Source organism: Tupaia chinensis, unplaced genomic scaffold (genome assembly GCF_000334495.1).
Source record: "Tupaia chinensis unplaced genomic scaffold, TupChi_1.0 Scaffold000494_1, whole genome shotgun sequence".
Lineage (NCBI taxonomy): Eukaryota > Metazoa > Chordata > Mammalia > Scandentia > Tupaiidae > Tupaia > Tupaia belangeri.
Window position 1 is genome coordinate 4033118 of NW_006160006.1, and position 16865 is coordinate 4049982.

General features: G+C 46.0%; 1 protein-coding gene across 1 annotated transcript in view; it reads left to right on the forward strand.

The window, feature by feature from the left end:
- MARCHF1 (membrane associated ring-CH-type finger 1) overlaps positions 1 to 16865 on the forward strand; it is a 641401-nt gene that overhangs the window by 581133 nt on the left and 43403 nt on the right. The window contains exon 7 of the mRNA XM_006156469.3: positions 9889 to 10069. Coding sequence (XP_006156531.1) covers positions 9889 to 10069 — 181 coding nt within the window. The remainder of the gene's footprint in view (positions 1 to 9888; positions 10070 to 16865) is intronic.

The following is a 16865-nucleotide window of genomic DNA, read 5'->3' on the forward strand; positions in this document are numbered from 1 at the left end:
AAAAGGAAAGAGACTCAGAAAAGTTAGACACGGAAAAGTTAAACTGGATGCTTTTTCTGATCACTCTGTTATTATGTAGGTACAAAAATCTAGTCTGCATTTGACCACCCATGAGAGGACTTCAAAAAGTTCATAAAAAATGGAATTAAGGTATGATTTTTGTTGGTGCAAAAACATTTGAAATCCCATGCATAGTTTTTTTTATTTTTTTGATTGCTATAGGAGTATATCAGATGGCCGGAGAGAGAAGAAAGCACCCCCAACTGGGCCTGGTCACACTGCAGTCCCTTCTCTGCATCTCCATCCAGTCAGGACTTGAGGCACACGTGCACATGCACCCAGCATGTTTTTCAACTTCCCAGGCCTGGGACTTGAACTACAGTTGACCATGTGACCATGGCCATGTGCGATCTGACACCCTTAACCACCAGGCTATAGGCCTGCCCTGTAGTTTTTTCATAGCACACATTTTCTGTAAACTTTCAGGAGAATCCTTGCATATTTCTTTGGTTTTGTGTGTGTGTGTGTGTATACGTGTGTGTGTGTACACACGTGTGTGTGTGTATATGCACACACTCACACACACAGAGTAAAGCCAACTGAGTTTGTATTATCTGTCACTTCGCTTTCTTTTTCACCTCTGCACCTACAAGTAATAAAGATGCAGCCTTGACCAGCTGTGGTGACACACATGCTAACTCAGGGCTCCGTGATACTGAGACATCACTGGAAGGCCCCAGGTTTGGGTCCCAGGCTCTGCCTGAACATGGCAGGTGCACACACATGTGCCCTTGGTTCCGGAAGCTCTGACTGGGGAGTAGGACTGTGGCGTAAAGACCACCTGTGGGCATGCCTCTCTCTTTCTCTCTTCCTTGCTCATGGAAAAATAAATAAACATTAAAAATAAGTTTAGCCTAATAACGGTAAGAAGACCTGTTTAGAAATAGTTCTAGTTTAATTTTGTCAGTCTTACAAATTAACCCAGATGTCGAAGCTGATGTAAAATGGATGTGTAAGGCATGTGAAAATGTGTGTTGGGGTGAGTGAGATTAAAATGGGGGACTCACTCATTATCTGTCTACTCATCTAAATGTCACCCAAATAAGGTGGGATCTGAAAGGTAAGTGCCCACCAGGACAGTGGTTTCCTTTACCCAGAGGTAGACTGTGCCCCCTGCTCCCTGCAGGGCACTCACTGAGGGTTAGCAGAGAAGGGATTATGCTGAAAGGCACATCCAGCTTCTGATCTCCCCTGGCTGGAGGGTTTGGACAATCCATGCTGACCCTGAGACTGAGGAGGAAGAACTATTCTAGGTAGCTCCTGCGGCTACGCATGCCAGCCTGGGCACGGGGTGGAGGCGTGTCCAGTGATCTAAGGAGCTGAGAGAGACCGCTCTGAACAGCTTCTCAGAGCATGCACGGTGTGAGACCATTGAGTCAAGGCTGTTACTGTATACGTCATTTTCAACAAAGAACCTTAAACTATTTAAACGTGTAGTATCGGTGGCATCAAGCCATCTCCAGAGGTGACAAGGGACCAAAGAGGGGCCATGCCAATAGACTCCTCCTGGAGAATCCCAGGATTCCGAGCCTGTGAACTGAAGGAGACTCTCAGCCTCCTCTGCGTCCCCTATGGGTAGAGCGAGGTGATGGTTACCTTCTCCACCACATTCCACTGGTGTGAGGTCTCGGGGGAGCAAAGCACATCGGCTGAGCTGATTATTTGGGCCTTGGGTCCGCTCCAGGAGTGGAGTTAGCAGCCCGGGACATTGCTGTGCCCTTGTCTGTGCTGTTCACCATTCCCACAGCTCCGTGCAGATGGTCTGAGGTTTTGCCCAAGTCAGGGGTGGCAAATTAGGGCATGAAATTAAACGCAGGAAGTCACGCAATGTAGAAGCTCTTTTGAGCTGAAAATATTCCTTTGAGAAACCCAAAACATTTTGAAAAAATAAATCACTGAAGTATGAAGAACTGTCACGATTGGGACCAGCAGTTAGTGTAATGGCTATGTCACTGGACTCCCACATAGTCGACCACGGTTTGCGTCCCGGACCCGGTGGCTTAAAACTCACACCAGGCACCTGTGCATGCATGCCCAAGATCCCGAGAGGAGAATGGAGGAGAAGGGATTACGGCGTGGCCATCCCCGCTGGGTGATGATTTCTTACTTTCTATCTCTCTATCTCTCTCTGTCTGGCGAGCGCACGCGCCCTGTAGCAAAAACCTCTCCAAAAAAAAAAGAACTGTCACTCATCCGTCGATACTTAAAACATGATAGATTCAGAATGGCCAACCTTATGACTACAAAAAGTATATTAGCTCCTTCTAAGATACTTTTATTCTGATGTCATAACTGTATTTTTCATTCTAGTTTTCAAGATATTTTAAATCTTGGGCTGAATAGCATGGAGCACTTGCTACATCTCTGTTAGGGAAATCTTCAAAATTTGCCTTAGAGGCCTTTGTTTTCATTCCAGAGGGACGGGCTGGCCACATCAGAAGGAGCAGCTGGCATTGCCATTACAAGGATGATTTAAATTCTGCCATCTTGCTCTCTGCTTACTAAGGGAGACTTCTCCTTTCTTCTGCAGATCAGTTTGCCTGACTTCCTCTGCTGCCCAGCTAGGGTGCGAAATTGGTGTGCCTCACTTCAGTTCCTCAAATGCAAATTAATGAATGCCTACTACATAAAAAGATTACACACTTCTCACTTTCACTCTAGGTGCGTTTTCTGGAAACATGAACCGAGCACCGGTAGTTGGTAAAACTTCCGAGAACTGCTAAATCATCCCACTAAGCTCTCTCAGTCTATACTCTGTACGTGTTTAAATAAGAACCCTGAAGTTCTTGGGGACCATGTTTATGCTTTGCAGTGTGTCCTCAGATTCCCTATTTGAACTTCATAGCAACCAACTGAGATTTTGCAGATGAGAAAAATAATTCCAAAATTCAGCAGAGTGAACCCTAACTCAGTCCTAATTTATTTTATACAGATCCAATAAGGCCCATTAACTAGCCTTCTATGACATGACCAACCTAGGGATTTAAATATGGTAGTGACTAACTCTTCTGTAGAGTCAGAATTCATGATCTTGATCTTACGAGCATTCGTTCTAGCCAACTAACTAGCTGCTCCTTGGTCCTAACGGTCTGAACGCAATGCCATCGGTAAACCAACTTAGTAGTACTAGAAATCCCATGATCCCAGGGTACGCCAGAATTGAGTTAACAATTCAGATGGTTCAAAAACGTATGCCTCAAATATATAAAATGAAATAAAATGAATGACTGTATTTGCCTACCACATGTAAGGTACTGTACTCCTATCTAACTTGATCCTCAGGGCATCCTAAAAGTATTTTTAACTTTGTTTGACAAATGAGTGAACTGAAAACATTTCCAGTTTACTGGAGCAGAGAGCAAAGATGTGGGTCAGAATGATTTGCCTCTGAACCTTAAGCACCAAGTAATTCTGTGTAGTGGTTTTCATTTTCTCTATGACAACAGGGTGGGAGGGACAAGATCTGAACCCATCTCTGAGGGACCTGAGCATATCCTGTGTGTGCACAGTCCACGCCCCCCTCCGTGTGAACCCCGCTTCCTCACGCTCGCTGTGACCATCTCCCCAGCCTACCTCGTCTCCTGGTAGCTGAGCCTCAGGGTGGTTTCTCTGGCCTCCCTGCCCAGCAGAGGCCCTGCGGTGTGCTGTGTCCAGTCCTTCCCGAGTCTGACCTCATGATCTCAGCTGCTCAAGTGTGCTCTCAGTTACAGGCCCACCCGCTGCCAGCTAATCGCGCCGAGTCACAACACGGCATTAACAGCCTCCGCTACCAACTCCTGCTGTCTGATCTCACCAGGGACCTGCCGGCTGCTCCACTGTTCTTATGCTCATGCTTGGTTAATCCCATCACTTTCCCCGGGTGGCTTTTCCTAATTATTTACAGCCCCTCTAAGATGACCTGACTCCCATGCCTTTGTCCCTTCTGTTTGGCTTCCTCGATGTTTCCTGTATCCCAGGAGAAAAGGAGCCACCAGGCCTGGCTACTGTGCTGCGCTCTGCACTGCTGGGCATTGTCCTCTACCTCATGCCGTCAGGAGAAGATGCCTGTGTCCCTCCTGGAGATCTCCCATGTCCAAAGGTGTCCCTCCTCTTTACTTTCTGTCCCCTATCTCTTGCCTTCTCAAGGATCTTCATTTAACAATGGGCACCCCTCTGCCTCTGTCTTCCAATGGTCTGCATCTCTGTGGCACCCCCACTTAGGCTTATGAACAAGTTCAGGTATCCCTGTTCAAATAAAATACAAATTAAAGATAACTTTCTCTAGTCTGCTACCCTTTCACTGTTATGCTCTGTTTCTCAAAGGAGAGAAGAGAGCATGTGATTCTGACCCCTCCCTCCTTTACTGAGCACTCATTCTCACCCTTTGCTTAACACCTTTCGATGTGGCTCCTGCTCAGAATATTTCTCATGTTTTAGCTCAGGGGAGTGATAAAGCATTTAGTTCTAAGCATGAGTTCTAAGCATCATCCAAACTCTGCAGCATGATGATTCATTTTGCAGAAGGATGGACAACACATTACGCCAGTACAAACACAGCACTGCCCAGTGATGGTTTAGTTAGAGGAAGGTATGGAGGAAAGGTAGGTAGGGAACTAAGGGATGGTGTGAGAGATGCCAAAGAAGGGCCAAAACAACACAACCACAACCAGGAGAGGAGAGCAGAGGAGCCTGCGCTGGAGGTGCTGCCTGAAAACTACAGGGCCGCCGAACCCTGCTGTGAGTGTGTCCTGCCCCCGCAGCTCCTCCGGGAGGCCAAGCGAGTCCTCCCTGCAGCTTCTGCAGGCCAAGTCCGCTGCCTCCTCCCCAGGGTCCCCCTGTTCGTCCAAATTCTCACAACCTTAATGATGGCAATCATGGCCCACATGGGGTCCCTTTGCTCTCCCTCTCGATTTACCCAAGATGATGCTCTTGCCTGAGTTTGTTTGCATATAGCAAAACCTGAGAAAATGCAAATAAACACAATGATTCATTTGAAAATTCCAAAATTATATAATGTGACAGCCTTTATAGAGATCATCATTTTGTGATAAATTAGTGTTATTTTTTAATTTAGGCAGAGGGCCAGATGGTGGTATAAAAGGAAAACATGACACTGTGAGGCTGACCCACAGGAGAAGGCTCTGAGTTGCGTCCATAGACCTCCGGAGTACCTGGGCATGTGCGTGTCTGAGATCCGGGGCAGGACGTGGATCAGGGCTGCAAGGCCCTGTGGAGTGCTATGTCTCTCTTTCTCTCTCGCGTTCTTCCTCTGTCTCTCTATCTCTGTTTCTGTTATGGATGAAATAAATATACATAAAAAAAAAACTTATGCAGAAACAATATTATTCTACCTAAGTGAAAAAACCTTGGCAGGGAAGGGCATAAAGAGCAGTAAGGGTCATTTTAGAATACATAAGACTCACGCACACACAGAGAAGTGTCGATCTTCTTCTTCTTGTAACAGTCTCACACCAGGTTTTGTTGGGGGGGTTTTAAGAGAGATTTTTTCTATAGTGCATGTGTGCTTGCTGGGGAGACAGAGAAACAGAGAACAAGAAATCACCCACCATGGGGGATGTCCATGCCACAATCCCTTCTCCTCCATTCCCCTCTCAGGATTTTGGGCATGCATGCATATGCACCCAGCATGAGTTTTAACCAGCTCAGTCCAGGACTTGAACCACAATTGACTATGTGGGAGTCCAGCAACATAACCATTATACCATCTGCTGGTTCCATACAACAGGTTTTTTTTTTTTTCATTAATTTTATTCTTTTTTTTTTTTTTTTAATTTGACCAGAGAGAGACAGATGGGAAGGGGCGGGAGAAAGAAAGCAAGCCTCCAGGTCCAGGACTCCCACCACTGTGGTCAGCCATGTGGGATTCCAGTGCCTTAACCACCATGCCACCTGCTGGCCCCAAATATCGCTTTTCTCAAAACTCAAAAAGAAACATTAAGACAAGGAACTTTTTTTTTTATAGACCACAGATTAGTTTATTTTTAACACCCATCATGCCATGAATTCATAGGGAATAGGTTCCAGTAGCTCAGGCTCCTTTCCATTGGTTCTCACTAAGTATAAAGCAAGGAACTTTAACCCCACACATGTGCCCCACACCACGAAAAGAACCTAACATTTAATTTGCTACATAGCTTTTTATGGGTCTGCCATTCACAGAAAGCTAGAAATTAGTGGGGGTGGCAGCCCTTTGAGGTCATAAGTGCTGAGAGTCTCAGCGTCTACAGAGAGGGTGAGCGGACTACTCGATCCTAGAAGGCCGTGAAGTCCGTGGGGTCAGCCTGAGCCTGTCCCTGGCCAGCAGCCACGGAGGCGGAAATCCAAGGACTTCACAGAAGCCTACAGTTCCCAGGCCTCAATTTCCCACCTAGGAAAAAATACAGAAAGATGACGACTATTTATGCAATGTTATTATGTTATTCATTCATTTCATTTCTCTATACAGTTATCCTGTTGGAAAAAAGCATGTTTGTGTTTTCCTTTATACTTTGATGGTTGCGATTTGTATGGAGTGTACCAACTTTCAAATCGTCCAATTCTTCCCACAGTGGCGGCACCACATTGCTTTCTATTCCTGCTAGCTATCTGAAGCCGATCTTTAGCTCTTAAATTCATTTAGAACAATCTCAACATCATTTGAAAAAGACTCTTGGGGTCCAACTTGAGCTGGATAATTTAGAAAAAGTTCAAAATGCTGAAAACATGTAAAAATAAACCATGTGAAATAGGGATAAAAACAAACTAAGCTTTTGATTTTCCCTCTGGGAAATAACCTTAATTTTATGAGAAAATTATATTGCTAGTGGTGCTTCAGGTAACAGTTTTAGCAGAAATTTTAAAAGGATTCCGTGAAACATAAGAGGTGAAGCTGCCGTCAGCAAGCCGGTCGGGGCCGTTGGAACTCGGCCTTCAGCTGTCTTGTTTAAAGGTGCTTATGAATGAATGACCTTTTCCATGTCAGAAAAAAATAGCAATCAGTGCTTCAGGATCTCATTGGCAGCCGTAGAGCATTTGACATGATCTTCTTTTAGTGATGAATTAACAGATGGCATTAATTGCAAATCGTTGGTTTTAACTAGGGAATGTTGTCCAAAGAAGCAACAGACTTCAACACCTCACCAAAGAGAGCTTCCCTTTTCATTGTGTGTTTTTCTCTGCAACCTTTAACTTCGATTTTGTTTGTTTGTTTGTTACTGGTTCAGGCTAGGGTGGTTTATTTTGTAAAATTTGCTTTCATTATTGTCAAGAACATTCACACTTTGTCTTTAACTCAGAATCACACAAGCCGTTCCCGGCAGGGGTCTGCAAACATTTTCTGGAAAGGACCAGGAGTGAGTATCTCAGTGTCTGCAACCAGGTGGTCTCTGCAGCAGCTACTCCTGTCCACTGTGTACGAACACAGCTCTGAACAAGCTATAAACCCACGGGCGAGGCTGCGTTCCAATAAAGCTTGATTGACAGAGCACTCAGTGGGCAGAGCTGAGCTGAGTTTGCTGATCCTGGGTTGCTGATCTGTGTGGAGGCCGGGAGACAGGTTCAATGATTATCAAGCTCTCATTCTCTGTAAGCCATTAGTTGTCAGTGGCTCTAGACATAAATATTACAACCAAATCAGGTGCTTAGAAGCTCAGATGTACATTCCTTGGTTGCTTTTAAAGTTAGCCCAGGTGAACAGAATTCAACTCTATTCAACCGCAGTGTGCTGTGCTGTGATGTGTAGCAGCTAGTGCAGCAGGAGGCGCTGCAAGGCCCGCTCCCAGCCTGGGTGAACAGCCGGGAGGAGGCACTTCATCAGTCTCGGGGGCTCCCAGCACCTTGGCCTCATGGTGAGCACTGCTTCCAAACTCGTCCAGAAGAGGGGTACACGGGTTTCGAACTCTCCTGGGCTCTCATCCCCGCTCTCCCACTCCAGACCTCAGAGTTAGTGCTCCTCTTCCCTTACTCCCCTAAAAGTATTATTTTATCCGACTCCTTCCATAAAAGAGAGTCACCCCCAGCAGAGTCCTCACACCACGCCCCAGCCCAGCTCTAGCCATTGCGGCCCACAGCCATATCCAGGAAGGCCTCCAGACGCGGAGCCTGAACGCCCCAGGCAGCGCCACCATCACAGAGCCCTGATATGGCTACGCCACTGCTGCTGGCCCGACCTGCTCTATTCTTACTTCAGAGATGATTGAAATTGCTAGTGTATTCTGCCACACTTCCTTATTCTGAAGTTGGCGGGGCATGGGCTTCAATTCTGCACTGATGATCTGAGCAGCCATTTCATGTCCCTGGAGAGGGGAGAGAGCTGAAATTGTGTGTGTGTGCGTGTGAACGTGTACACTTCCCGGGGAAAGCATGTGTGCACCGTAAATGAGAGGCCAAAAAACACCTGTGATCCATCCTGCCTCTGTGGCTCAGCCCAGCAAAATCATTGCGTGGGTTTTTCCAATTTTTAAATGTCACATTCCACATTTGTATTATAACAGGTTTAAAGCAATATTTCTGATTAAATTTATTAGCAGCTTCTAACAGCTGGCTCACGCATTCAAAATATTTATTGAAAGGCTGAGATTTGAATTCAAAACATAAGTTGTGAAAGGTTTATCTCATCCAAAGAGAAGATGTATTTTTTAAGTCCGAATGCAATTTCATAGGTCATAGATCTATGAAACTAAAATTCATGGAAATTCTGAAACTCGTTGAACTCTAAATTAATTGGCAGATGTAGTGATTAACATATATTTCAGGCACCAGCAGTTAGCATAATGGCTATGTCGCTGAACTCCCATGTACTCAACCGCAGTTCGAGTCCCAGACCTGGTGGCTTAAACTCACACCGGGCACTTGTGCATGCATGCCCAAGATCCTGAGAGGAGAACGGAGGAGAAGGGATTGTGGTGTGGCCATCCCCTTGGGAGGTGATTTCTTGCTTTCTATCTCTCTGTCTCTTTCTGTCTTATATATATATATATATATATCAAACTTTCTTTTTTAAAAAATTATTTAATTTTATTATTATTATTATTTTAAAGTTTGCTATATGGTACAAGTACTCACCAGAGAGAGACAAGGGTGGGAGAGATGGAGTGAGAAAGCAAGCCTCCAGGTCCAGGGGTGAAACATAATATGAGAATTTATTCCCTTAACCATCACGCCATTTGCTGGCCCCTCAAACATTGTTTTATTTGACTTTCCTTGGAATGTATCAGATGGCATTTACTCTACTTTAATCTTACGCTGTTGGAAGATTTTGCACCTTCTGAACAATGATGGTTAATGACGGTTTAGACTGTTACTTGCAACCAAAGTATCTGTGTCTTCGAGGACAAGCCGTGTAATATTTTCAGGCTGAGACTTTCCATATTAATTTTATTCTTTGGTTACACCTTTAAATTGCTGATTCCTTCCACATTAGTAAGATACCATATTTATTAAATTATATACCGTAGCCTTTTAAAATCCTCATCAGAGTAACACGATGCAGTTCTCAGACAACGGCACTCCTTAGAATACTTACACGCTGTTACTTCCACGTGTGGGAGCCCACGGTGACCTATGAAGTAGACCGAGTGGAGGACACAGCTCAGGAGCCAGGCGCTCACTGGCTTCCACGCGGGATGGTGCGTTTCCCGTGTGCCCGAGTACCGCCTTAGAACGTGACTCCAGTACCTCAACGGCCACCCGAGTCAAAGCACATAGAATTAATCATCGGTGCGATGTCTGTGCGTTCGGAACCCCGGGCCGCGTCCCTAGCTCGGCGGCGGCTGGGAGCAAGTGCGGGGATCTCTGGGGAGGAAAGCTCTCCGCATCTGGGCGCGCTCACCGGTGTGCTGTCCTCCCCAGGATCTGTCACTGCGAAGGTGATGAAGAGAGCCCCCTCATCACGCCCTGCCGCTGCACCGGGACCCTTCGATTCGTGCACCAGTCCTGCCTGCACCAGTGGATCAAGAGCTCCGACACGCGCTGCTGTGAGCTCTGCAAGTACGACTTCATCATGGAGACCAAGCTCAAGCCCCTGCGCAAGGTAGGCGCCTGCGGCACCGGTCGGTCGGGTTGGCGGGAGCCTGCAGAGCTGCGTGTTTAAAACTGTTTTCCAGGCCGCACAGTGGCCGGGGCAAATCGCGGCCCTCTCCAGGCAACCCCACCTGGGAAGGTTCCCGGTTCAAGTGCAGAGACCTCCCGGGGTGTGCTGGGCACATGCCTGCCCACGCCCCCCAGTCAGCTGAAGTGCGGCTGGATTGTAGTGTCCAGACCCTGTTGGAGGGTGTGTGTGTGTGTGTCTGTCGCTCTCACTCATGGAAGAAATAAATGAATAACCTTAGAGTTCATTTCCTGCCCCCAGTAAGAGTCTGCACACAGGCTAACATCCGTACATCCGTGAGGGGCGCCCGTCCTGTGCTGGACCTTGCTGGTCATTTACCCTCTCTTCTGCGTTCTAATCTCGGCCTCTGATTGTATGTCAGTCTCCAATGAAATGGATGTGGTGGGGGAGGGAGACACAGCCTCACAGCCTAGGATGGAGGAAACCAACTCTCACGTGCCTAACTGCTGTCCAAATCCCAGACCCGGGGGCTTGAAAAACACCCCAGGTACAGTGTGTGCCCCAGATCCTGACAGGTTGGACAGATGGGGGAAGGGACTGTCGCATGGCCATGCCCCTGGGGTTCTTTCTCCCTCTCCCTTTCTCCCTTTCCCTTTCTGTCTCTCTAACACATACACATGCCCTCTGGAAATTAGAAGAGAAAGAACGAGTGTCTGGGTGTGCATAACACATACAGACAGACGTATATAAACAAATATATCCAAGAGGTCTTCAAAAGGTTCATAGAAAATGCATGTTGTGGGAAACTGCATGGATTTCAAGATTTCTTCGCACCAAAATAAATGCATACTTTAACCTTATTTTCTATGAACTCTTTGACCCCCCCTCTTACATGTGCATACATGCAAAGTACCCCCATATTTCAACCTCACCAACAGGTAGGAGCTGTGGGAATACCGTCCTTGCTGAGGTCCCTTCCTCAGAAGGTTAGATGGCTACATTAGACCACACGACTCATCCAATCTCTTGGAAGTCAGGCATTAGGTAGTAGGAGGAAATAACTTCTAGAAAGTGTGGACTATTTTTTTTTCTTTTTTTGAAAGTTCATTTGTTTAAATCATCCATAAGAGGGAGAGACACAGCAAGAGAGAAACAGGCACCCCTAGCTGGGTCTCCACGTAGTGACCCAGGCCAGCCTCAGAGGGCCTGGATCTTGGGCATGTGCATACACCCATGTGCACGCAGCGTGCTCCAGGGGGCTCCAGGCTGCAAACCCGGGACCTTTCCCAAGTGGCTCCAATTGTATCACCACTGCACGCCACCCAGTCCTGGGGCTGCACGCCACCCAGTCCCGGGACTGTACGCCACACAGTCCCAGGTGCGGGCTCATTTCTATGGTTATGTTTATGTGGGGATTAGTTTCATGTGTCATTGCAAGAGCTAGAAAGAGTGCTATTTTTCATATTGTATATCAGGTTTTAAGAGAGCAGTAATTATATTTTTATCCATAAAATTTATCTTCAAAGACCTCAGTAATGTTATGTTTTTCTAAATATTAAAGATAAGATTATGAATCAAATGTAAAATTAGCATTTCACTCAAGGGACACCTTGTGAAGGCTACGGACAAGCATGATGACCCTCATAGTGCACGCTCCATCGCCTGGCCCTGGATTCCAGCATGCCTCTTGTCTGTCTCTGCCCAACTACAGCCTTACGTATATAGATGCCTCAATTTCCAAAAGAAAACATGGAGACTTCAATTTAAACAATGAATCATCCCAGAGGTGCTTTTTCATTTAAATTACATACAAAGAAAAATTGGATAGAAAGAGCATTGCTTGGAAATAAATGCAACGGGTTCCAGAATGAGCAGAGATGGAAAGAAAACGAGACTCCTCCAGCAGGCATCTGAGCGATGGCTGGGCGTCGCAGCTGTTCATCCATCCTGTCAGTTACAGAGGGGCGATGTTTCCTGCCCTGGTCATAGCCCTGATTTTAGAAGTCTGCAAGTGGTTTATAGTTGTCAAAAATGAAGCAGGAAATGCCCTTGGGATATGCGTTGTCTTTTCTCATCTATGGGGTGACCTGAGTGCCAAAAGGTAACACTGCTCCTCCAGGTCCCAGAGCAATCAGTGGCTGGCACAGAAGGGACCCTTGTTCCTGCCCTCTGCTTTATCCACTGGACGGATGCCGTGTGCAGCCTGAGTAGCCGTGACACACTGCGCTCGGGACTCTGCCTTTCTCTTCTCAGCCTAGGGGACTACAGACTGTTTCACAGCCTCGCTCTCTCTCAGCTTTGTCCTTACCCCATATAAAACGTTTTCATTTCCACTCTGTCCAACACAGCCTGTGGGTTCTCCACGTCTATAAGCTCTGCACCCACAAATTCAACCCACCACAGATCAAATATATTTGGAAAAGAAAAAAATCAGAAAATTCCACAAACAAAACCTGAGCTTCCTAAACAATATAGTAAAACAGCTATTAACGTTTTTATGATGAATAATCGAGAGGGGATTGAAGGCATGGTGGAGGGTGTGTGGGTTATACGCATGCACTGGTCGCTTTATGGAAGGGCCCTGAGCATTTGCAAATTATGGTATCCCTGGGGGTCTCGGGACCCACCCTTGGGGATACAAAAGACTATTTCAATTTGAAATCCACAGTATAGGAGGATAACATAGTTCAATTTCCTTTTCTTTATAGAATAGTATCTATCATGACCAATATCCTATTTTTTTGTATGATAAGCAAACTATGATGCTAGGAAGGAATTTTAAAAGCCTTTATTCTACTTTCAGCTTCTATACACCCAACCTTCAAATATAACTCTGTTTCTTAACATTCCAGTCCTCAAAATTTGCAAACCAATCAGTAAATCTCACCACTTTTTTTTTTTAAAACTAACATGTTCATAAAGCAGAGAAAAATGGCAGATTCACATTTTTTAAAAAAAGTCCAGTTAATGGGACCAACAGTTAGCGTAACGGCTATGTCACTGGACTCCCATGTAGTTAACCGCGGTTCACGTCCCAGACCCGGCGGCTTAAAACTCACGCCAGGCACATGTGTGCATGTGCCCAAGATCCCGAGAGGAGAATGGAGGAGAAGGGATTGCGGCATGGCCATCCTCCCTGGAGGATGATTTCTCGCTTTCTGTCTCTCTGTCTCTGTCTGGCAAGCGCACGCGCCCTATAGCAAAAACCTCTTCAAAAAAAAAAAAGTCCAGTTAATGAACATGTCATTGCAGCATGGTGGCACCTTCTGCCTGTTAGTAAATGAGGTACCCTAATTTCTATTAAACACATGTCCTTTGATTGATGATGAGGACCGAGGGACAGGACTTCTTCACCTAGCACTTTACATAGCACTTGCATAGGTAGACAGTGTTCTGCACTAACCCGGGGGCTTCTTGACAGCCAACAGATGTTTTATTTGACCCACAAAGCTTAAAATTTGAATTTTGTTTCCAATATTTAAATATATGATTATTTCATGTGAAATACCACCATCTGAATTTGCTTAACATTCTGCCTCTGGCTTTCGTGGGACCACACTGCCACAGGACGGCGACAGTGGCGCTAGGTGGGGCTGGCCCCCTCTGGCTTTCGTGGGACCGCACTGCCACAGGACAGCCACAGTGGCGCTAGGTGGGGCTGGCCCCACTGGAGGTTGATGTTCTCTCTTTCTGACCCAGATCCTGATCTCCCCATCCGCACTGCCAGGAGGAGCTCTGCGGTCCCAGGACAGGGTCAGATTTTCAGCTCCTGCTCTAACACTGGACATCCACTCTGATCCTTCCTCCGTGGTTTACGGGCTTCTTTTTTTTCTAACCTAGGGAAAATATTGCAAATTCTCACTCTTTGCTTTAAAAATACAGCACTGGAGGACTGGCCCCATAGCTCAGTTGTTAAGGGAGCAGATCCCACATGGCAGGCTGTGGTTCGAATCCAAACTTGGTAGCTTGAAAAACACACCAGGCACATGTGTGTGTGCATTCCCAGAATACTGACGGGAAGGGGGAATGGAGGCAAGAAGATTGCAGGGTGACCACACCCCACTGAGGTGCTCCCCCCTTCTCCCTCACTCCCCACCCAAGCACATTCAAAGTTCAGCAGTAAAAAAGAAAAGAAAAGAAAAAAGCCACTGGAATGATACTGAGAGCAGTATTCGTAATGACGTTCCAGGCTCCAAGGTCATACGAACTATACAGATGTGAAGTACTTTCAGACTGTTCCACAGGGTTTATTTTGATGGGACTGAGATTCAACAGTTTTCTTGTCATTTTTAAATGGCGTGAAAAATGCCAGGTGTAGCATTTAGATAAAATATATTTAAAGTACATTCAATTAATTGCTCTCAACTCAGTAATTCCGTTACAGTTTAACATCCTAAAGACCAACCACAGGAAACAGTTAATTTAGCTAATGCCTCTGAGTTTCTGTCGTTCGCCAATGGAGGCATGAGATTCTGTTTAGATGAAACGACTTCTTCAAGTAGAAAGGTGCATGTCTTCACAGTCTGAAAAACCTCAGGGCTTAACAGTCCCTGAAGATCTCAGTAGAATCTTCTTTCACTAATTGCCACCATTGCTACCCCAAAATCCAGTTAGTAAATTCATTCTGATGTTTCCAAAAGAAAATCTTTTTTTTTTTCATTAAGAGGTTTTTGCCTTAGGGTACATGCACTTGCCAAGGAAAGAGAGAGAGACAATAAGAGGGAAAGTGAGAAATCACCCCCTGGGGGATGGCCACACTGCAATCCCTTCTCCTTCATTCTCCTCCCAGGATCCTGGGCACACACACACACACACACACACACACACATGCGCCCAGTGTGATTTTTTTCAAGCCACCAGATCCAGGACTCGAACCACAGACAGCCATGTAGCGGTCCAGCAATGTAACCATGCACCATCTCCTGGCCCCTCCAAAAGAAAATCTTTGAAGTCAAAATCAAATCAAGGACTTACTCAAAGAAAAGCAATTTCCATCATTTCCAAATCAGTGGTAACTCAGTTACTTTTAGAGTCCTCAGCAAAAGTTCTATTCATCTATTAGTTACCTAGTTCTCCGGACCCAGAAAAGTCAAAGTCACAAACGAAGAAAGCCAAGTGACTACTGAGGGCAATGTGGGCATGCACAGTGTGGGCGGGAAAGCACAAACCCATCTCCTCTCCTAAGGCCGAAGAACTGTGTAGGGCTGAAATTTAAACCACAACTGGAAGAAACCAGCCGGTGGGTATGAGGCCAAGGGTGTGGGGACAAACTGACAACTTTTTGCCTCCCCAAATACTTCAACTGATTGTCCGTGTAGAAACCACTCCGCTGGCTTCACAGCCCCATTCAGTGTAGGCAGATCGAGCCCGTTTACAGATGAGGACAGTGAGACACCACATCAAACCCCATGGCCCATACCCCAGAGCTCCCTGCGTAACCTAGGCTTGCTCCCACTAAATAGCTGAGCAGTTCTGTAAGCAAAAACACTTTTATTTTTTACTTAAACCTTTTCTGATGAAAGCCTTTTATCATAAATCTTCGCAAAACAAAAAATTTCTAAATTTTTTCTTCTTAAACGTGGATATTTTATCCAATATCTTTCCTAATAATTCAGTTACATCATTATATGGATGTCAATTTCTATGCTACTGAAGAACATCACCGACCTCATCGGCTGGAAACACTCATAAAGCTATTGGTCTTCCCGCTTTCTCAGCCCGCTGTGTTGTGAAAGCCTTTTTGTCTGCCTTTGCTTTTCTCTTTCTTCCCGGCTCTCGGAGTCATCTGCTCCCTCAGAAGCCCGCGTCCATTACTCCACATCGCCACTCCCTTTCTGTTCCAGACATCTCCACATCAGGGGATGGGCCAGCCGCGGGGTGCAGTGGTACTGGATCCCACGTGGTGGCCAGTCCACATGCCCAGCCAAGTCAGCCTGGAACATGCCAGGCACATGTGCAATTGCTCAATATCTGATGGCTGGGGTAGAGGAGGAAGACCATGGCCTGGCCAGATCCTGTGAGGGCGTTCCTCTCTCCCTGTCTCTGTCTCTCTCACGTGTGTGCACATGCTGTATCGTGAATAAAAGAATGTATCTGAATCAGACTTTGTAGAATTGTGTCAGCAGAAAGCTGAAGTCAGATCTGCATGAGCTTCTGCAAGATTCTCTTTCAATCATGGCCAAGAGTTTCAGTGGGCAGGGAGATTCTGACATCATTCTAAGGTTCTTGGCATTCCCTTTGGCATCCTTCTTAGTTTTCTATTTTGCTTAAGGTACTTAGGATTCCATGATAAGAAATCCCTCAGCAAGGGCAGTGTCAGTGTCTGCAGGTGTCCTCCTACCATCAGAGCCCATTCTGGGGAGTAGTTTACCGTCCCAGTGATGTCGCCTGCACAGATCTGGAAGCCTACAGGCATCAAGACTGTCTGCACTAGTAAGGTCCAGACGAAACTTCCTTCATACTCTTTGCAAAGAACACTGTACTCATAATTCGTAAGGTATACTTGTTCCCTCCCTTCTTGCACTCAACTGTGTTCTATAATTGGGTCATCAAAAAAGTCATATTTTTTTCTATGCAAATGCATCATGACTTTTCCGACAATCCCATATGTGAAGGGAAGTCAAAGCTATAGAAACGCTCTTAGGAAATGATTTCATTTTCTTAAGTGTACTCCCCAAGTAAGCCGGGGATTTCTCACTGTCACTTTCAAACTGCTTTCTTCGTGGAAGAGGAGTTGTCTAATAGGCGATTCGCGGTTTGCAGTGGGATGAAACATGAA